Below are 23259 nucleotides of genomic sequence, written 5' to 3'. Positions count from 1 at the left end.
GTCAAGAAAGCCTGCCAGACAAACAAACAAACAAACAAACAAACAAAATGTACAAGCAATGTCTACTAAAAGCGCATAATGGCTCCTACTCATGCCACTCAGTATTTTTTACCTTTGCAAGGCAGCAGATATTCCGTAAAGAAAAGAGAAATCGTTTAAAGGTATACAGTTACCTGTAGTCTAAATGTGCCAATATATGGTCAAAGGGGCGTTCCTTGGTATATAGAGCTTTACCGTAATAAAACCATGATATTTTAATGATGAAGGCCGATGAAATTGATAGCTTTCATTCACCTCTGCTTGTCTATATGAGCGGTGAAGTGTTTGTTGGATTATAGTTTACTACCTTCGCTATCAACGGTCCGGGTCGCGACGTAACCAAGCCGGGCGGAACCGTTGATTGTGGTTTGCGTAACGAGTTTTCGTTCACTAACCTCACACTTGCCCTGAGGACTGGTTTATAGCATATTTCATGTTCATGACAATCCCTCCAAAATACCGTCAGACTTCACTTTATTTGATTTACAGTGGTTTAGAACGTCAACTTCTTGGCTGGAATAGCGACAAATTGTATTCATATTGACCAATCTGTTTGTAAGTAAGCTTACTCGTTGTAGGCCTCTTGTTGTTTTTAATATACATTACTATTTCTTTAGTAGGAAAGGTTTGTTTCCATAATAATTATATAAAGGTTTTCTAAATTTTCCCCCTCCTACTTGGCTCTCCTTGGAGTCATCCTATATCGTTCTTGTGACACTTTTAAAATTGACATCAATGTGTCCTCGAGCTTTCTTTGATTCTTTTGGATGCCGCTTCAATAGAAAACGATAACAATATAATGTAAGAAAGTAGGATATTTATCATAGGAAAAAGAATCCACTTAGATAGAACTTACAGCGAAAACTGAGTCAGCGTTGACGCCCTGGCGCGCAATAAAATAAACGCATTCACTGACTTTTTTCAAACAAAACACTCAAACTAAACGTCACCAAAGGCACGCCGCATATTAAATCAATACCAGAATCAAAGAACTGATTCAATTTGTATTCTTTTGTAAAAAAAACGTTCCTCATGATGAGTTGAGATATACTATTTCTCAAGTCAAAACGTATAAGGGGGAATAAAGTTTTGTTGTTTCGGGAGGGCGCTGTTATAGACAGGTGTGAGTGATGATGTACAGGAAGTGAAAGGGTCAGTCTACGCGCTTCCACCAGACACGCAGGACATATTTCACTTTCCCCGAAAGTTCACTTTTTGGGATCGTTCGCTTCGCTTCCCACTTTGGTTTGTTCGCGGCAGAAAATGGACACAGCCAATCATTCATCCTCACCAGGTAACGATGCAGCGTTGGATATTCAGAAAATCATCCTAGCATATAACAACCAGCTTTTAGTGTCCATAAATCAGCTCGTGACTGACACAATTTCCGCGATGAAACAAGACCTCCAGTCTTCACAAGATGTGGCGAGCCGGGAGCAAATGGCAGAGATTAAGAAAATCAAGTATGCAGAGGTCCCATCACTGCATGAAAACGCAATAATACAGATAAATTAACATTAATGAGTTGACTGTATTATTGAATAATACACGTGAATTCACATGAATCCACGTGAATACAGGCTTGCTGAATACAAGCAATGGATTATTGACTGTATTCATCTGTATATGCACTCTTCAGCTAAAATACAGGCAATAATCCATGCAAATACAGTAAGTATATTGGCTTTTCATGCAGTGCATGCTTCCGGAGAAAAGCCAATGAAGACCAGTATAAGCACAACTGCAGGGTATTGGACACCTTAGACGACTCTAAGACAAGTATCGAGCTAAAGAACTTCGAGGACGCAAGGGAAACCTTGCTAAGGTATAGACATCATCCACCAGAGACAAAAACTGATTCTGTTAGCTGACAGTTCAGAATTTGGTTGGGGAACTTCCTCGAATACCAGTCACATGAGTTAGCCGAGGACAGTGAGGACGAAAAAAGAATCTCAGAAATGAGAGCTTGCCGAAAACTGAAAGATAAGAAAATCAAGACAACCCACTTCGCTCAGAAAGCAGATAATTCTAGCCAGCAGATTGATACATCGAGAACGAAACGTTCCGCATCATCCTGGGCAAGTTTGGCTAGGCCTGGAGTTTGCTTCGCGTGCGTAAAAGTGTAATAAAGCAGACGGTGGTAGCGTAGTCACACACAGTATATGAGTAGTGTGGCTAAGTATCGGTTATAGTTAGAAAGTGGTAGCAATTCGGAGAAGAAACAAAACTAAAACCAAAACTACGGTAAATCCCATACAGAAAGAGCTTGAACCACGCGGTATCACGTTTCCTGTGTCTGCATCTGCACAAACTACCTTGATCAGTCGAGGTGGTAGCTTTAGTAGCGAAACTGGGACAGCATCAACCGAACAAACACAGCAGCAAGCAGCTCAATATACCGGTAGCTCAATATAGATTACTGCATCTTATTATTCGATGCCACCTTTATCACGGTACGTCTATTACAAACGTCCAGATAAAATTCCTACGAAAGCGAACAAACCAGCAGGGGTGACCGACTCCTCTGGCCCTCCCAACACACCAGCGACTATCCGTAGTGTGTTTTCCACAGACACAATCAGTATTTAACTTCAGTTGTTTTTTCCAAAGACGGAAAACCCTCGCTTCAGTTTCTTAGTTTGATAAGATCATTGATAATATTGAAATTTAACCTTTTCATTTGTTTGTTAAAGACAGGGATATATTTGTCTAACACATCCACGATGTAACCAACACGTTCAAAAAAGTATTTCTCTCAATGCCAGCACGTCTTTTCATTAAAAAGATTTCATTACACTTGCTACATTGTTTGTGTGTTTTGTCTGTTTTAAAGTCAGTGACTGCATTTTAATATTTGTGTGCGGCTCAAGAGAGAGTCAATGGGGGTCAATGGGTATATGCTGATTCCGTTTTCGCTTAACATGAACATAAGCTTAGTCCTCTTTACTCATGGTTTGCTTCTAACCACTGGTTTTAACGATAATTTGGCAACCTCTTTTAGATGTGGTAAACGGAGAATATTGTGCAAATGATGTTTGAAACAAAGAGATGTAATTGATTTCCCCATTAACTGTAAAATTTTATTACATTGTCAGCAAACGCGCTGAGATTCTGGTATAAAGAAAAGTCGCGTCAACAACAGACACGTCATAGATTAACCTCCTGACCTACCGTTGAAATGTAAATATCTTCACCCAAAGGCTGAAACCGACAAAGTATTTTCTTAACCTCGCTGGACGTAAAAGCTTCATTGGTGTAGAAATGAAATAACTCGACGTCTATGTAAGTTCCATTGTGTATAATCTTCATATGATACATGAGTATTCCGCTGTGTGTTAAAATGTCCACTATTAAGCTGATATTTGATACACGGCACTGCCAAAATGCTCAGCTATGCGCGGACAAGTATCTGGATACTTCTGTCTGACTTTGTCTCCTTATTCGGAATTCATTCTTTAGTGTCCCTTGCACGAATCACGTCATCACTGTGGACATCAAGGTTATTTCACCACTCAAGTACATTCTGTTAACGCTGATGGCGACATCACACGCAAGACCGAGTACGCCTGAAGATAGAGACGGTGTATCTGCTGAACTTCCAGTGGGTAATGGCGGCCAACACGACATGGCAACCACGAATTCTGAAAGGTAAGTGGACGTCTTTGTATTATATTATCGTGCAATGAAGTTTTCACACTGCCTTCTTTATAGCTTCTATAGATAGAACAAGAATGTCATATATCGATAGATAGAATTCTTAGATAGATAGATAGATAGATAGATAGATAGATAGATAGATAGATAGATAGATAGATAGATAGATAGATAGATAGATAGATAGTTATATGACACAATGCATCGGTTATTGGCGCTGAGCATAGTGCTTATTCGACTGTGTGGACATTGTTGCATATCAATAGTCGCAAGTTGTCCCATTGTACTCTGAAAGGTCAACGAGGAACCGTAGCCCAGAAAGCTTCTTAAAGTATGTCACTAGCATAGCACAGTGTTAAAAGGGCCTTGGATAATTAAAACACGCGCACTGTAAAAGCATTTTTTGTGTTTTGTAGGGGCAGTGGGTTTGGTAGTATTTCGATTACCGTGCTCAAAAGTTCGCACTACAGGTTTTTAAATCGCAACATCCTGCTACATGTTTTTATATGTGGCAAAGTATCGCGTTATATTGTTTGGCGTGTAAGCTTACCAGGACACTGCGATACCGGCGCCACACTAGTATTCCTCAGACATAAATATGGTTCAGCGTACGAGTGAAATAACTTAATAACGATCATTTTTAATACGCTGTTTCAATTCATATAATTCTTTTGGATGCGTCATTGTCGAGTTGGCGCTGAACAAAGATTGATTTTTGAGGGGGTATGCAGGGAGATGGGTTTGTAAACGTATGCGTGATTTTTAGCGATAATGACATAATTACCGATTGTAGCTATGCTGATACAGAATGAAACTTTGTTCACGGTTGGATTTTCGCACTTCCAAATTTTCGTTTTAGGAGAGGGGCGGGGGAGGTTGAGGCCAAGCGTACTCAGTTGCGTTTACAGTGCGCATGTTTTAATTAATTACCCACAGCCCCTAACATTGTAGTGCTAAAAATCTTAGGTTGATGTTCTGCCTGTGCGTGTGAATTTTAAATCTGTCCTTATCTCAAAGCATCATACGTAGTGTGTCATTTCGAAATGCATTTCGTCGTCAACTGACAACAGTTTATCGGAGTATTATGACTCTAGAAGGCATAAATGCATGTACTTGAGTTGTTGATTTGCCCATTGTTAAATCGTCTGGTAACGTTGATTTTTGACGGTTGGACCAACAAGTATTGATTGAAAAACCATGATCCTTTCTAATGCATTGACCGTCCTCTCCCGCTAAAGAATATCTGGCTATTAGCTGCCTAAAGAATAAATGTACCTTTATTGTAATCTCTGGTGACTAGCAAAACTCACTGTGCATGCATCTAAGGGCAATGATGTCGCACATGAACCTTTATCTCGATTTCAAGGGTAGGGCAGAACACTTTCAGGGATGAATGGCAGTTTAGTAGGTGCCACACTGAGGTTAGGGACCGTCGCATATTGTCGCATAAGTTGAAAGAGCGAAGTTCATTCGTTTACGAGGGGGGGGTTTGACCTCCATTCAATTAGTGAACTTCACATTGATTCGCACCTTTTTTTTGTAATCACAAGTTCTTTGTAAACAAAAACGGTACTAATGCCAAAAAATTTTACAGTAACTGTTTTCTAGCTTGTTCGTGTCTCTTATACAATTTGCCGACAGTAACATTGTATCCTAAACCTTTAATTTATTAAATTATAAAGATAAGAAATATCATTTAAATGTGTTGTAATAGTCTGCATGCTCTTACCACACGTGGTCGTTCCACTCTCATTGTGTTGAAGAAACAACAATGAATACTACAGTCTTCTCGACACGCATAATTCCCAGTACATTGTTCTCTCAGGCAGACATCAACATTTCGCACTTTTGAACTTTCGTTTAGGGGAGGGGAGGGGATTTGATGTAAACGAAGGAATTTGTATCTTGACCTCATGCGACAATCTGAGACGGTCAGCTTGCCCCTGTAGACCAGTACGCGCGCACCCGGAGTATGTCATGTGGTTGCAAGCCTGTCACACGAGTACCAGTAGGACGTACACCCTCTATGGTCACCTCTCGTCCGAACATGTTATGCAGAGTTGCATTGAACTTACAAGTATTACTGGTGAGACGTCGCGTGTTTTGCCTGAAAAATGTCAATAATTTTTCTGTTTTGGTAGAGCAATGGGGTGTGACTTTATTAGAATCTTTTTTTTTCTCTGATGGTGAAACAAGACAGGAACAACAGTGACACAGGATCATGTTTTACTTTCAAAGATTTTATTCATTTCAACAATTCAGATTTCAACAAGTAACAACACAATTTTACATAATCAAACTTTCTAAGGTTCACAAAGGATGAAGAATGAATAAAATTAAGTTAATAACGTTTTCCTGTGGTAAAAATCTTACTTAGGGAGTCGTCATTATTTACGACCTTGGGAGAAGTCTGGGGAATTTCATGGTATTCTGAAATTTCGAGTAAACCCCCTGCCAACCCCAATGCATTTGAGTAACCCAGTCTCTAACACAGAAATTTTGACTGATCCCTCCTCCCCCTCCCCACTCAGACCAGTTAAATACCAAGACATGTATTTGTAACATTTACAAAACTACAGCAATAGTACAGACCTTTCATATCCTGCTAGAATATCATTGGTTACCTCATGACAGTTGAAAAAGATGAAACCGGCAAAAGGAAATTCAAAGTCACAATAAAATGTAGATACAAAAGCTCATGCTGTAACCACTATCCAACCACATAGTATTGTTTACTTTGAATGGGTATCATGACAAGGTTTTCACTAAGATATCTGACAGGGCAGAATTTGAAAGTAAAGGAGAACAGTCAGGAGGCGGGGCGGGGGGGCAGTGTCGGAGTTGTACCCTCTCGTGTTGAAAATTTGAGAGATTGATGTGTGCAATAATGCAGTTTGGTGCAATATGAGAGATGTTATCAATTTGTGTAAAACTGTTAGAACACCCCACAGGGGAAAAGTGTGAGAGGCGTGTCCCCTCTGCTACGTCAGAAATTTTGAGAAATTAATGAGTTCAATGATGCAGTCTGGCGCAATATTAGGTGTTTTCTATTTGTTTTTACTAAGTAAAAACTGTTAGAACACCCCAGGGGGAGAGGAAGTGACAGGGGGTCGCATTAATAATTTTGAGAAATTGATGAAATGGTGCAATCTGAGAGGTATTTCAATTCATTTTGTACCAAAAATTGAGCAACCCCCTTCTTTCTCTCCAATTTTGAACAAGCGACCTAGCGGCCGATATAGCTCCGCTGTGTTTATGTAGAGAATAACTATTTTTGACACATGTTGATGAAGAAGGTGGAAATCTTTGATAGCTCAATGCAGTGGCCAGAAAAAAGTGGCTAAAATAGCTCCAAAAATATACAATTGAAGATTTCATCATACTTTGAATATATCACATCGGATCATCCCTAAAGAACATGTCAACCAAAGCTATCTGATGAGTAGTTTTTTGAGAAACACATTTTTGACCAAAAATTGAAAAAATTGCCCCAAAAATTCAAAATTGCAGATTTCATCATAATTTCAATAAATATCATTTAGTTCATCTATAGAAACCTGTATACCAAATTTCGATGCTATGAGTAGTTTTGGAAATACACATTTTTTGACCAAAAATGGCAAAAATTGCCCCAAAAATACAAAATTACAGATTTCATCAGAAATTCAATACATATTACTTAGCTCATCTGTAGAAACCTGCATATCAAATTTCAAAGCTATCAGACGAGTACTTTTTGAGAAACACATTTTTTGACCTAAAATGGCAAACATTGCCCGAAATTTAAAAAAGTGCAGATTTCATCATAATTTCCATAAATATCATTTAGTTCATCTATAGAAACCTGTATACCAAATTTCGATGCTATGAGTAGTTTTGGAAATACACATTTTTTGACCAAAAATGGCAAAAATTGCCCCAAAAATACAAAATTACAGATTTCATCAGAAATTCAATACATATTACTTAGCTCATCTGTAGAAACCTGCATATCAAATTTCAAAGCTATCAGACGAGTACTTTTTGAGAAACACATTTTTTGACCTAAAATGGCAAACATTGCCCAAAAATTAAAAAAATTGCAGATTTCATCATAATTTCAATAAATATCATTAAGGTGATCTGTAGGAACCTGTATACCAAATTGCAAAGCTATCAGATGATTAGTTGTGGAAATACACATTTTTTGACCAAAAATGGAAAAAATTGCCCCAAAAATACAAAATTACAGATTTCATCAGAAATTCAAAATATATTACTAAGTTCATCTATAGAAACCTGTATACCAAATTTCAAAGCTATCTGACCAGTTCTTTTTGAGATATACATTTTTTACCAAAATGGCCAAAATTGCCTCTAAAATGCAAATTTGCATATTTCTGCACAATTTGAACAAATCTGAAAAAGATCATCCCTAGGGACATATGTACCAAATATCAAAGCTATCTGACTGGTAATTTTGAAGAAGAAGATTTTTAAAGATTTTTTTACCAAAAATGACAAAAATTGCCTTAAAAATACAAATATGCAAATTTCACCATGATTTGAACAAATCTGACTGAAGTCACCATAAGTAAACTGCATATTACATTTCAAAGCAATCGGACAAGTGGTTTCAGAGAAGATTTTTTTACCAAAAACACCAAAAAATACCCCAAAAATACAAATATGCAAATTTCACCACAATTTGAACAAACTTTAGTGAGGTCACCCCAAGTGAACTGCATATAAAATTTCAAAGCAATTGGACTTGCGGTTTCAGAGGAGAAGGCAATTGTTGACGCACGACGGATGACGACAGAAAATCAACCTATTTGATAAGCTCCACGTCACTGACAGCGGAGCTAACAACCCCCTTGTAGCTTTCAATTTTTTGAGTGACTACCCTCACATTCATCTGACCCCAAAGGCCCTTATGTTAAATTACTCCAAAAGACCCATAAAAATATTCTTGATGGCCTTAGAACTAAATTTGTGAACAACATGTACAGTAAAAGTGGTCAACTTTGATGCAGTCTTGCTGATGCATTTTTATGGGGCTTGAACTCACAATATCTACAATACTAATTCGCCTAGCTTTGCAGTCAATTAAAACCCCTACAAATAGGCGTTTCAACTAGCAGCGGCCTGGTGGCTCATGTAGCTGTACTGTGATAATATTCAAGAGAATCCATAGGATAGCTACTAGGTGTGTGCCTCAATCAGGCAAAACAACAATTAGCAATAATAGCAAAAATAGTGACAACATCACTGTTCGCTCCCATATAGTTATCAGAGTGATGACATTGACCCCAAGTGTGCCTTGGCTCATGGAGATAACGAACAGCTGAATGTTATGATAAAATAGTTAAGTATAGACCTATACAGGCACTGAGAGTGAATATGTTACAGCAATTTGATTAGTTTCTTTTCCTTTTCTACTCCTGTGATAATCTTTAAGACAATCAATCTGCAAGGCAGTTTATGTATTGACAAATATGTTATCTTTTACAAGTACACAGTAAACTGTTCTTGATTTTTCATTTACAATATTTGACAAAGACTGAAATACATAACATGCAACCAATGTTTACACTTTGCCTATACACCAGATACATGGAGAAATTTCAACATACAATCATCAACTCAGAAACCCTACATGGAAAGTAAACATTGTTTTCTTCCAGAACAGCTGGTGCATCAACATCTGGAACAACTTACAAACTTAACCAATTACACAAGGATGATGAAACAAGAGATAAAATTAAACTGTGGTGAACTTGATCATCCCTTTCAAATCCTTACCTAACTTGACATCTTAAACTAAAATACACTGCATGGTTAATTGCGCACAAAAATACATGGGGATGGACCATTTGATAAGGGACGGTGTCTGGAAGATCAATGAGGTACATTACAGTATCATTTTTATCCGATCCATTGTACATTCTTTTTTCCCCACTCTTCCATCTTTTCGTTTTGTCAAACCTTCTCTGGCTGAATTTTTTATTTATTTGTTTGGAATTTTTTCAAAATCTGCCAGGATTTTTTTACTGCATTTCAACACCAAATACAGTTTACCATATCAAATGCTTACTAAATCACCACATTATATACTCTTAGTTCCAGTAGGTATAAAATTACCAAAAAATCTTAAAATACAAAATGAAAGATATCCCAGTAAAACTGAAAGTTTTGCAAAGTTGCCCCCAAAATTAAAAATTCAACTTAATTTCAATATATCTTATTAACAAAACCCTAAGAACCTGTTTACTAAATATCAAAGCAATCAGACTGGTAAATTTTGAGAAACAAATTTTTTGACCAAAAATGAGAAGAATTGCCCCCAAAATACAAAATTGCTAATTTCATCCTAATTTTAAATATATCAAATTAACATAAACCCTGGGAACCTGTACACTAGATATCAAAGCTACCAGATCACAAGTTTTAGGAGAAAATTTTTTGACCAAAAAGGCAAAATTGCCCCAAAATAAAAAAAATTGCCAGTTTCAACATACCTTCAATACATTATATTGAGATTAATCTTAGATACCTGTATACCAAATATCAAAGCTATCAAATCAGTAGTTTTTGGATAAAAAATTTTTTTTATCAAAAATTATGAAAATTGCCCCAAAATTACAAATATGACAATATCAATACAATTTGCACAAGCATGACTGAGGTCATTCTGAGGAACAAGAATATGAAGTTTCATAGCAATCAGATGAGCGATTTCAGAAAACAGATTTTTTGACTAAAAACGGAAAAAAATACCCTAAAAATACAAACATGCAAATTTCATCCCAATTTTTGCACACATACTTTAGAATACCTAAAAAATCTGCATACCAAGTTTCAACCAAATCTGACCACTGCTTACTGAGTTTTAGCCATATGCAGGATTTTTCCTTTTTTCCCCTCATTTGCATATTTTTGGCACTGACATGTTCATTTGAACAAATTCACATCTCCATCCCTAGGTGCACCTGTACACCAAATACTAAGACAGTAGGTGCTACGGTTTAGGAGTTTTTGATGTGGACGGACATACATACATACATACATACATACATACATACATACATACATACATACATACATACATACATACATACATACATACAGACGACATTTTTCCACCTTATACGAATACCTCCCATTTGCATATATACATATGCATATTATATGGGAGCTAATAATAATAAAGATCTTTTTCTGCAAGTCATTTAAAAATATACCACTAAGGGCACAGTATTGCTCCTATCTGACAAACAAAAAGAGGTATTTCTATTTCCACTTATTCACTCAAAATGCTATTGTGTTTGCAAAGAGTTTGAACTTTCAATTTTCAAAGGCAGAATTCCGTTTTAACAGCCACTTTCCAATTTTGTAGATCAACAGTAAAAATTTGATGGTCCTTGCTTATACACAGATGAGCCAAGAATACAATGTGCAATATACACACCAAAATAACTGGTGAGAAGGAAACTTACAACAGCTCAATTAACTTTCAAATGTTGGACGTCAGAGAAAAATTGAAAGATTTCAATAACTTCCTAGTTGTACGTGTAGTATGTGTAACATTAAATGTGAAAATTTCTTGGTTTCAGATAAAAATGTGCAACTATATTTTGACAATTACTGCAAGCAAAATATATTGTAAGTCAACATTGTCTACTGCAAGTTCAAAGTTGTAATCAAAAGCAGACAACCACTGGTAATTGGTCAATGATAACTGATAAATTTGAACCTTGGAAGGAGTAACCTTGGAAGGAGTAAATATATGCAGTGTACTGATCAAAAAACAATATGATGTCAGAGGGATAGGTCGTCAACATTAATATCGTTGTTTATTCTGTTTGTGTGGTGAAGTGACCTGATATTATCATTCATCACTCATCTTATTCAATCTACACATGATTTCACTCAGCTGCCTTCATCTTTGTGAAGATTTACTTAATTAAGTGATACCATGACAGGTTTTTTTGTTTAGGTAACAAAATGATTGGAACTGATACAAATAAAGTGGAGTCAGTTTTATATAATGGTATGGTGCATCTTGCCATATGCCTTCTTGTGGATTGAAATCCCTCATCAGTGTATGGGGTTTCCTCCATGAAATATTTGCTAAAGTTGATCCACTACATAAAACATAGCCTCACAACTTTTTTCTAGATCATATTTCACTACAAATTGGCACCAAATAAAACTACATTATTTTCAGTGTCTTCAAAATTGATTTACAAGGTATTCAGGGTTGGAACAGGTCATTCAAGCTTGCAGAGTAAATATTGGCTCCAAAAATAAAAAATCATGGGTTCCCCCAGTTTGAAAAATGATTTGGCTTAGGTAGTCTCCAGGGATTTTTATAAGAAAATGCAAAGATATTAGATAAACACCAATTAGACAAAAGCACTTTTTGACCAAATATGACAAAAATTGCTCCAAAAATACAAAACTTTGCATTTCCTCACTGTATAAAAATATCTGACTTAAGTCATCCTAAGGACCTGTATACTGAATATCAAAAGTCTGCAGGAGTTTTGAAGAAAAAAATAGATCTACAATGACAAAAATAATCTCAATAATACAAAGTTGCATATCTTGGCACGATTTTACAAAATCTTATTGCTGTCATCGTAAGGGACATGTATAATCAATATTAACTTGCCTGACCAGAACTTTTGCATGATATTTTTGGTTAAATATGACAATAATTGCCTTAAATTTAAGTTTTAAAATATTTCATAACAATATGGACAAATGTCAATAAGGTTATCCCTGCAGAACAGTACATTTAGATTTCTGTGGCAATACTAGAGTTTTAAAATATTTCATAACAATATGGACAAATGTCAATAAGGTTATCCCTGCAGAACAGTACATTTAGATTTCTGTGGCAATACTAGAGTTATTTTGCTTCTTCAAGCATAACCATTCTTTTCTTTGACATAAGGTAAACTTCAGCCTCCTCCAACAACACAATTGTGATGTAGTCTAAACCAAACCTGAGTGAGAAAAATAGAAATATAGATAAACTATTAATACATTTTTGTATATTTCTTTCACCCATGAAACCTGTGGTAGATAATGTCATAAAATGTATGATATCATGATAGGGCAAGCCCATAAACTTGTGCACAGTAACATTGGAAATGTAATTCAATAGAATGTAATAGTTCAATAATTATATGAGTTTTGTGTGCAATAAAAAATATTTGTTAAAATACTCTTATTTAGCACGGGTGTTCATGACCTCCACTGCTTATGCTTGTGGCTCCTTGTTGAGTCTGATTACCCAGTATACTGTGCACCAGGATGCTGATGTTTCACTTCGATAAAGTTTGTATGTGCGATGTGTGAAAGTGAGCATGCGTGAGTGAGTGCTTCACGAACTCTACAACGTGTGGAGCGGTCTCAGTCAGAAAAATGTAACAATTTAGCAGGCTATTGAACCACTCTATTTTGAGAGTGGGGATTTAGCCGAGCGGTTCTCTCTGTTGCCTCTCCGCTAGGCGACTTATGTCGTTTGTTGTGGGTTTGAACCTGATCGAAAACTAGCCGTATTAAGGTGGCTGGTAAGGCTATGTTTGCACCAATTCTTTTCTCAGAGTTAATGTCAATTTCCAAGTGTAGAATCAAGATATTTAGTTCAAATTTTCAGGATAAGTCTCTTAGTTAATACTTTCTCCAAAGAATATAAAAATGTATATTTGCAGCCATGATTTTGAAATATGACACCAGTAAATATTAAAATTCAATTTTTCATTTTTTTTACATATTTGAATTTAATAATAATTGGATAGTATTAATATTACCAAATTAGTTATAAATATGTTGACACTATTAATTGTAAGATTTGCATGGCAGGATTTGTAAATAAATTTGTTTTTATGATTGTACATGGGTTTACATATCAAAAAATTATTAAAAATTCTTTCAAATTTCAAAATGTGATTTTTCAAAAAGTATTTCAAATACAGGAAAATTGTGCCATACATATCTTATCTGTAACCTTGTTAATAGGCTGTAAAAATTCAATGTCCATATCGCATTTCAAAGGTTGGATTAAATTAATTGGTATATAATTATGTAGGAAAACTATTATTCTGTCAAAAATGTTGAAAACAAGCCATATTTGCACACCTCTTTTGAAGTCACAGAGCAGTCTTTTTGGTTAATCTCACTTTTGACACCTCTTTGACACTCAAAGAATCTAAAAATGAATTTACAATAGCAGTCACTCACTCTGAATGCAAGCACCACTTTGTCAAACTTTCCTGAAAAACAGCAAATAATGACTTTCCCTTTTTAAACATTTTATTGGGGACCTCTACCAACTTCTTCTTATTTGGTCAGTTTTTCAGAAGTTTCAACAGGCTATAACTCTGCAATGCCTTTGTGCCCAAATGTCTAGTTTTTTTTTATTCCACAGAGAATGTTGACTACTTTTATATTTTGATAGTTTTGTTGAAGTTTATAACTGATGCTCTAGCCTTTCCAACCACCTTAAAACAAGTCCTTACGGCTGCTCTCCAATACCAGTGCAATCACACATACAAATGCTATGCTGACAAGCTAAATATTGATTGTTAGCAATCTTTTTCTAGTAAAATAACAACTTACAGTGGACAAATATAAATAATGAAAAAAATATCAAAAGTAAGCATTACAGGCCCTCTAAATTTTTGAGAGTTGTAATATAATAACTTACACCATTATCCCAAAACCATTCACATGATACAGCTCAAGTTGTAACTACAAAATGGTACACCAATGTGAGAAGCAACATACATATGAACATAATACCCTACTTACATTGACGTTTCTTTCACATTCCTCTTCCAAAACAAACTTCTTACCATCTGTTGTTAAGGCAGGGTCATAGCATTCAAAGATACTGTCAAAACAAACAAAAATCCATTATTACATTAGAATGAATAGACACTGTTCATAGACGTTTCATATTAAAAATTAGACATGCCATAAACCTTCAAAAGACACAGTTTATGTTTTGCTTTGCATATAAAAATGATACCAGTCTTGCAATGGTTATATATAAGTGGAAATGACAGCAGTTGCCCTAAATGGGCAGTGACACATATGATTTGAATAAAATATCACTTTTAACATGGTCGTCATTACATCTGAACATATTTTACAGTACATGATCCTCATACAAATTAAAATGCCTCTTATTCAAAATGTAAGAACTTTATTGCCAATCAAAAAAAGTTTTGTTGAACAACATTTAAAAAAATAATGTGAAAATCTAAGAAAGTTTGACCAAGTCAGTATGGAGTTAAATTGTTTGGAAATCTTGAAATTGGAAGAATAGTGAAGCCAGGAAATTGGGTGATTTGCAAACATTTGCAAAAATTAACACTTCTTTATCAAGCAACCTACGACTGCTTGACAGCCTTGAAGATGAACCCAAATGATAATATTTAATCTTGGGTTAACAATTTCATTAAATTAAATGAATGTCTACAAAAAAGTGATTTTGGTGCAAAATACCCTGTGTTGGGTGCAGCGCCCCTTAATTAGCAAGTTTTATACCACTGCAAAGTCTCTGTGCAACCAGTTGACACATTCTGACTCAGCATGATCTAACAGCAGATTCCTGCATAAAATTTTTATTTCAAAACTTGAATCACTTTTTAATAGCATAAAAAGAGCAAAACCAAGGAGAAACTTAGATGACAAAGCCTTATAAGGGAAAGAGAGATGTACCACATGACTCCGTGCAACCAGGTGACACATTGTGACTCAGCATACTCAAAATGCAGTTCCTGCAAAAAATTTAGATTAGACAACTTAAATCAATTAGTGATAGCATAAAAAGATGAAAACCAATGAGAAAACTTAGCAGTCACAGCCTTAGCACAGTAAGAGAGATGCACCAGAGTGTCCGTGCAACCAGGTGACACATGGTGACTCAGCATACTAAAAATGCAGATTCTGCAAAAATATTTGATTAGACAACTTAAATCAGTTGGCGATAGCATAGAAAGATGAAAACCACTGGGAAAACTTAAAAGTCACAGCCATAGCACAGTAAGAGAGATGCGCCGGAGTGTCCGTGCAACCAGGTGACACATTGTGACTCAGCATACTCAAAATGCAGTTCCTGCAAAAATATTTGATTAGACAACTTAAATCAATTAGTGATAGCATAAAAAGATGAAAACTAATGAGAAAACTTAGCAGTCACAGCCTTAGCACAGTAAGAGAGATGCACCAGAGTGTCCGTGCAACCAGGTGACACATGGTGACTCAGCATACTAAAAATGCAGTTCCTGCAAAAAAATTAGATTAGACAACTTAAATCAGTTGGCGATAGCATAGAAAGATGAAAACCAATGAGAAAACTTAGCAGTCACAGCCTTAGCACAGTAAGAGAGATGCACCAGAGTGTCCGTGCAACCAGGTGACACATTGTGACTCAGCATACTCAAAATGCAGATTCTGCAAAAATATTTGATTAGACAACTTAAATCTGTTGGCGATAGCATAGAAAGATGAAACCACTGGGAAAACTTATAAGTCACAGCCATAGCACAGTAAGAGAGATGCGCCGGAGTGTCCGTGCAACCAGGTGACACATGGTGACTCAGCATACTAAAAATGCAGTTCCTGCAAAAAAAATTTAAATTAGACAACTTAAATCAGTTGGCGATAACAGAGAAAGATGAAACCAATGAGAAAATTTAGCAGTCACAGCCTTAGCACAGTAAGAGAGATGCACCAGAGTGTCTGTGCAACCAGGTGACACATGGTGACTCAGCATACTAAAAATGCAGATTCTGCAAAAATATTTGATTAGACAACTTAAATCTGTTGGCGATAGCATAGAAAGATGAAAATCACTGGGAAAACTTATAAGTCACAGCCATAGCACAGTAAGAGAGATGCGCCGGAGTGTCCGTGCAACCAGGTGACACATGGTGACTCAGCATAATGAAAATGCAGTTCCTGCAAAAAATTTAGATTAGACAACTTAAATCAATTAGTGATGGCATAAAAAGATGAAAACCAATGAGAAAACTTAGCAGTCACAGCCTCAGCACAGTAAGAGAGATGCACCAGAGTGTCCGTGCAACCAGGTGACACATGGTGACTCAGCATACTCAAAATGCAGATTCTGCAAAAATATTTGATTAGACAACTTAAATCAGTTGGCGATAGCATAGAAAGATGAAAACCACTGGGAAAACTAAGAAGTCTTAGCCATAGCACACTAAGAGAGATGCGCCGGAGTGTCCATGCAACCAGGTGACACATAGTGACTCAGCATACTCAAAATGCAGTTCCTGCAAAAATTTAGTTTAGACAACTATTAGAAAGATGAAAAACCACTTGGAAAACGTAGAAGTCACAGCCATAGCACACTAAGAGAGATGCGCAGGAGTGTCCATGCAAACAGGTGTATAATGGTTTGAGCATTTTCGACCGTTGTCACTGAAGCATGCATCCTATCAAGAGAAAAGTGATAATATAAAACAAGGCCAACCACTTTAATGTTTGTAAATAGGTAGACTTTGATGTTTTTCAAGACATCTCTTTGACTCTTTTGACACAACTGTGAAACATCTGGTGAATTTAAGAGACACGTACGCTAACAATCATTGCTCTTAACGATTGTAGAAGAGTGTATACTGCTGTGTGTTACTGTTACACCCCTAAGGTTAAAGTGATCAGTCTAACACAGGCATTTTGTCTTACCTATGGTCCTTCGAACTGGTTTGTTTTAAAATTCGAAAAGTCAAACCTCCATTGGTTTCAATACGGATAAAAATGTTGCTAAGAGATTTGCTATTGATATTTAGCAGTGCCATGAATACAAAAGCAAGCACAGTAGCTTTGTACGCCTTTGGACCATAACAATCAAACACTAAAGTGCTGAATCTGTCGAGGTCGATCATGATGACTGATGTATGTAGACACAGTCAGAGGCGGACTGTCATGTACACTTGGTTTCGTCTGACCTCTGAATTTTAAAGACCTCTGAATTTTAAAACCGCCTGCATGCTAACACCAGAGATATATGAGAAATCGTATCCTTGTGTTACAAGCCTACCATCAAGAATCGAACAGACTACTATACTTGTACTCACTTGCTTGCTTCGAAATGGCACAAATGAAAACGTGCTTTGACAACCAGAGCTAGCACAAGGTATCAAGAATTAATGCAAGGAATTACCCATGCTTGGACTTTCAACTCTGATCTTTGACATCGAAAAATAACCAAATATGGGTGTGTCATAGCCAACAACCACATGACATATTTACAACCAGATGACAGGACTCCCAAACGCGCGTACTCCCTCTATCGCTTGCCAGGCCATTAAGCTGAAATCAGCTGTTCTGACCTTTTGCAGTGGTCATCTCCATGACGACAGGCTTTGCCAGGCTTTCTGAATTTGACTCCGTAGCCTATGCGTAATTAGTCATGTTGCTGTATTTCACAAATGTCCCGGAAATTTAGTACGACGTAAGTCGTAACTTCTCTGATCAGTCATGCACTTGGGACTATCTGCAGAACTGCTGTTTAGTTATTATAAATTGTAAATATGGAGGCCGGGGCTACAGTACGATGTGACTGGCAATGTTGCCCTTAGTCTGTTACCATGATTATCTTAATGACAGAACGTGTAACAGAGATAACTAATCCCGACGAGTATTTTAAACCTTTAACAGTTTTTAATTTTAGTTTTTAGTTCTTAAAGCCTGTCATGTCAATATCCACTATCGTCATGTGACTTTCACGAAAAACGTGACATTCACGCAACTATATAGTCATTGGGCCACCACAAAATTTGCAAGACTAGTCGATATTGACATGATATGCGGCTATGATGTTATGAATAAATGCACAAGGATTTAAATTGTAATTTCATTTGCATAAAAAGGCACACCATCAAAACAGAAAAAACGGTTTTATACACGTATTCAGTTTGAGAAGCTAAAGAATGAAAACGTGCCTGAATTATAGACTCTGACTGGAATAGGAATGGGAACTGAAACGGGAAGTTCAATCGTAGAACATTGAAACAAGTTCAAATACACAATCACACCTGTGTTCATAAATAGGTCATAATATAAAATATAATGACGGTGATCATAGCAAATAACAACACCCATGGCATTTATCTCAGTGCTTATTTATTCATCATATAACCACTGAGTGCAAGCAAGAATTCATCCATCCATTTGACCAGTGTATTTCTTATTACATTTTACACATAATAAGTCGCGTTATTGGCGACAAACTTTTAACCTGGAATGTAATAAAATAACCAAGAAAGTCCCGAGTCACAGTTTGTTTAAGTCGTTGCTGTTAACGGGGGGGGGGGCAAGGGGAGGGGGCATTGTTAAACCCATTTAAAAAGGGCCGCAAAGAATGTGTTTTGTTTACGTAGACACGTCTCGGCACTAACCAGCACTCCTAGTCCGTGGGCTAGAGGGGGTCTACGTGCACCCCCACAGGATAACAAACCTTTTCAGAAGCCTTGGGATCCCTAGAATACGAAATGGAATTTTAACAGAAAAAAATATAGGGATGGAATAGCTGTTATGGTCATGTTTTGAAGGGTACCGCAAAATCACGATTTTCCAAGCCAAATGCATTTTCGTCAAATCTGTCTTCTTGTAAGTCATGTGCTGAGCTCATTTTTTAACATAACCTCACTTGTTTGGTATCATTAGAAAGGGAATTTATTCCTCTTTAAGATGACATATTGCACTATGCAATATCTTCTACAGTTTTTGTCAAAAATAACCAAAACTTACCCCTTACCCCAAAATTTAACATTGCAAATTACAGTAAATCTCAAATTCTACCAATTTTTTAGCTAGGCATAAAAAAAAATGCAATGTTTTGTCTGAAATCTATTTTATTTGATACAGGAACATGTCAGAAATATGAAATAGACTTTTAACAGAAAAAATATTGGGAATCTACAGCTGTAACAGTCATATTTTGAAGGGTACCGCAAAATAACAGTGTTGCAGATTTGCATGCATTTTTGTTAAAACTGTCTTCTTATAAGTTATCTGCTGAGCTTGTTTTTGAATATAACCTAGTTTTCTAGGTATCATTAGAAAGATAATTAACTAATCGTTAAAATGACATATTGTAACATGCAATATCTTGTATAGTTCTCATGATATATGACCAAAACTTACCCCATACCCCAAAGTTTACATTGAAAATTTCAGTCATAGCTAAAACCAAATTCTACAAATTTTTTAGTTAGAAACAAAAACTCTGGCCGTTTTTGCTATTAAATCTGTTTTATTTGGTACAGGGACATGTGAGAAATATGAAATAGACTTTTAACAGAAAAAATATTGGGAATCTACAGCTGTAACAGTCATATTTTGAAGGGTACTGCAAAATCACAGTGTTGCAGATTTGCATGCATTTTTGTTAAAACTGTCTTCTTATAAGTTATCTGCTGAGCTTGTTTTTGAATATAACCTGGCTTGTTAGGTATCATTAGAAAGATAATTAACTAATCTTTAGAATTACATATTGTAATATGCATTATCACATGAACTGGCCCGAATTCCCACCTGTGTGACGTAGAACAGGACGGATAAGAATCCGAATTACCCCTGTTGTACGTCATCAACCGGAACTGTTTTCTTGCATGGTACCGTTCATTCATGCGGGTCGCGACGTGAACATAGACCGATTTGTCGTGATCGATGCCGTGCTCTCATGACACTTTTTCAAATAGGTGACCCGATAGATCCACACATGGAAACATAGAAGGCATGTCCAGCGAAATTTTGAGTCGCTAAAACTATAGCTGTTCCCGAGAATCGAATGGGATACCGCCGATCCAGTATAGTCGCCTCGTAAGGCTCAATGTGGACGTCGTACCTGGCGATCCCGGTTGGCGATAAACCTGAAATCCTCACCTCAACGGTAGTTCAACTGAATAAATGAGTACAGCATAATCTTCGGGAAAGCGACATTCAGGCACAAGCATAAAGTTATTCGAATAACAATGATAAATTTCCTTCATCATACAAAAAATTCGTAAATTCTTGTTCGGAATCAAACCTGTAGCGCGGCGTAAGGCTGTAGCGCTATCGAAGACATCAGCTGTTGAGCTGTATCTGCAGTGCAGAGCTGTGGAATCCGATGTACTTCGAAAGTTGACTCAGACAACACTCAAAACAGAGTTTCCGTAGAGTAAAATTAGGATGTATCTACGGGTGAGATATATGTCACTGCAAACATCAAAGTCCTTAAGACAAAAACATTGACGACCGAGATCGGGATTAACGAGTTGACACCGGCATGGCAGAGACCGGTGACGGCCGCTGAGCGTTGTGGCATAAACATGCAATGCGGTACACTCAGTGTGTCATCGAACGGAATCTTTCGCGCTTGCCACGGTCGTAAACTTGTGTGATATTTTGAAAAGCCACGGAATTTCTGAGAATGAGAATTACTGTTTCGATCGTGTCGTTTCATTTACTTCATAAATCTATTTGTAAATATTCTGAATAACTCTGAATACTATGGCTATCCGTCGCTAGCACGATTATGTCCACCGTACCGATTGCCGACTTGCCTTGGCATCGGTACAGCGCGAGACATGATTGACAGGTTCACGTGACAGAATCCGTACGTCTGGTTGGTGGAGACACCATTTTCATGTAGCAAATTTCACCTTGATGGGATTTATGAATGAAAGTATCTCCTGGGTGACGGGCCGCTTTACTCTTTAAATGAAAGTAATCCGCGTAAGTAAAACACAAATCGCGACGAAATTCATGCAATTTGTTACGATAATTTTGATCCATTCACGTCAAAAGAAAAATAAGAAGACTGTTCATGTGATAAATATATAATCCCATGGTATTTTTCTCTGTTTGACGTCATCGTATACTCGTGTTTTAGCGCGAAGTTGTACGGCTCCGCGAAAAACACTCGTATACGATGACGTCAAACAGAGAAAAATACCATGGGATTATATATAAATATTTTGTATAGTTCTCATGATATATAACCAAAACTTACCCCATACCCCAAAGTTTACATTGAAAATTTCAGTCATGGCTAAAACCAAATTCTACAATTGTTTTAGCTTGACACAAAAATCTGGCCGTTTTTGCTATTAAATCTGTTTTATTTGGTACAGGGACATGTCAGAAATATGAAATAGACTTTTAACAGAAAAAATATTGGGAATCTACAGCTGTAACAGTCATATTTTGAAGGGTACTGCAAAATAACAGTGTTGCAGATTTGCATGCATTTTTGTTAAATTTGTCTTTTTATAAGTTATCTGTTGAGCTTGGTTTTGAATATAACCTGGATTGTTAGGTATCATTAGAAAGATAATTTACTAATCTTTAGAATGACATATTGTAACATGCAATATCTTGTATAGTTCTCATGATATATAACCAAAACCTACCCCTTACCCCAAAGTTTACATTGAAAATTTCAGTCATAGCTAAAACCAAATTCTACAAATTTTTTAGTTAGAAACAAAAACTCTGGCCTTTTTTGCTATTAAATTTGTTTTATTTGGTACAAGTACATGCGAGAAATATGAAATAGACTTTTAACAGAAACAATATTAGGACTCTACAACCGTAGCGGTGATATTTTGAAGGGTACCGCAAAATATCAGTGTTGCAGATTTGCATGCATTTTTGTTAAATCTGTCTTTTTATAAGTAATCTGCTGAGCTTGTTTTTGAATATAACCTGGCTTGTTAGGTATCATTAGAAAAATAATTCACTAATCTTTAAAATGACATATTGTAACATGCAATATCTTGCATAGTTTTCATGAAATATGACCAAAACTTACCCCATACCCCAAAATTTACATCGAAAACTACTGTCATAGCTAATGTCAAATTCAAGCAATTTTTTACGCAGACATATAAAATTAGGCAATTTTTTGTATGAAATCTGTTTTATTTTGTATTTTGCCATATCAGAAATATGAAATGAACTTTTAACAGAAAAAAATATTGGGATTCTATAGCTGTAACAGCTGTATTTTTAAGGGTACAGCAAAATCTCAGTATTCCTGATTCGCATGCGTTTTTGTTAAATCTGTCATCTTATAAGTAGTCTACTGAGCTTGTTATTGATTATAACCGGGTTTGTTTAGTATCATTGGAAAGGTAATTAACTGGTATTTACAATGAAATATTGTAACAGGCAATATCTTGTATAGTTTTCATGGAATATGACCAAAACGTACCCCATACCCCAAGGTTTATATTGAAAGTACTGTCATAGATAACGTGATCAATTTCCGTGAATTTTTAGCTAGACATGATAAAAATAGCTCTGTTTCGGTATTAAATCTGTTGTATATGGTACTGGGTCATGTCAGAAATGTGAAATAGACTTTTAACAGAAAAAAATATTTGGACTGTATAGTTGTAACAGCCATATTTTGAAGGAAAATGCTAAATCGCAGTACCGCAAACTGGCACCTTTTGTTAAATTCTTCTTCTTGTAAGTCATCTGCTGAACTTATTTTGTGACACAACCTGGCTTGTGAGGTATCATTAGTAGGGCAATTTATTCTTCTTT

The 23259-nt window shown here is 36.3% G+C and overlaps 1 protein-coding gene across 1 annotated transcript in view; it reads left to right on the top strand.

The window, feature by feature from the left end:
- Positions 1-3234: 3234 nt before the first annotated feature.
- Positions 3235-23259, top strand: part of LOC139129738 (uncharacterized) — a 28353-nt gene continuing 8328 nt past the window's right edge. Inside the window, exons 1-2 of the mRNA XM_070695425.1 lie at positions 3235-3321; positions 3499-3687. Of these exons, the coding sequence (XP_070551526.1) occupies positions 3575-3687 (113 nt within the window). The 5' untranslated portion in view covers positions 3235-3321; positions 3499-3574. The remainder of the gene's footprint in view (positions 3322-3498; positions 3688-23259) is intronic.

The sequence above is a fragment of the Ptychodera flava genome, chromosome 3 (assembly GCF_041260155.1).
Source record: "Ptychodera flava strain L36383 chromosome 3, AS_Pfla_20210202, whole genome shotgun sequence".
Lineage (NCBI taxonomy): Eukaryota > Metazoa > Hemichordata > Enteropneusta > Ptychoderidae > Ptychodera > Ptychodera flava.
The sequence above is the reverse complement of the archived record's forward strand: the minus strand, read 5'-3'. Positions and strand labels throughout refer to the sequence as shown.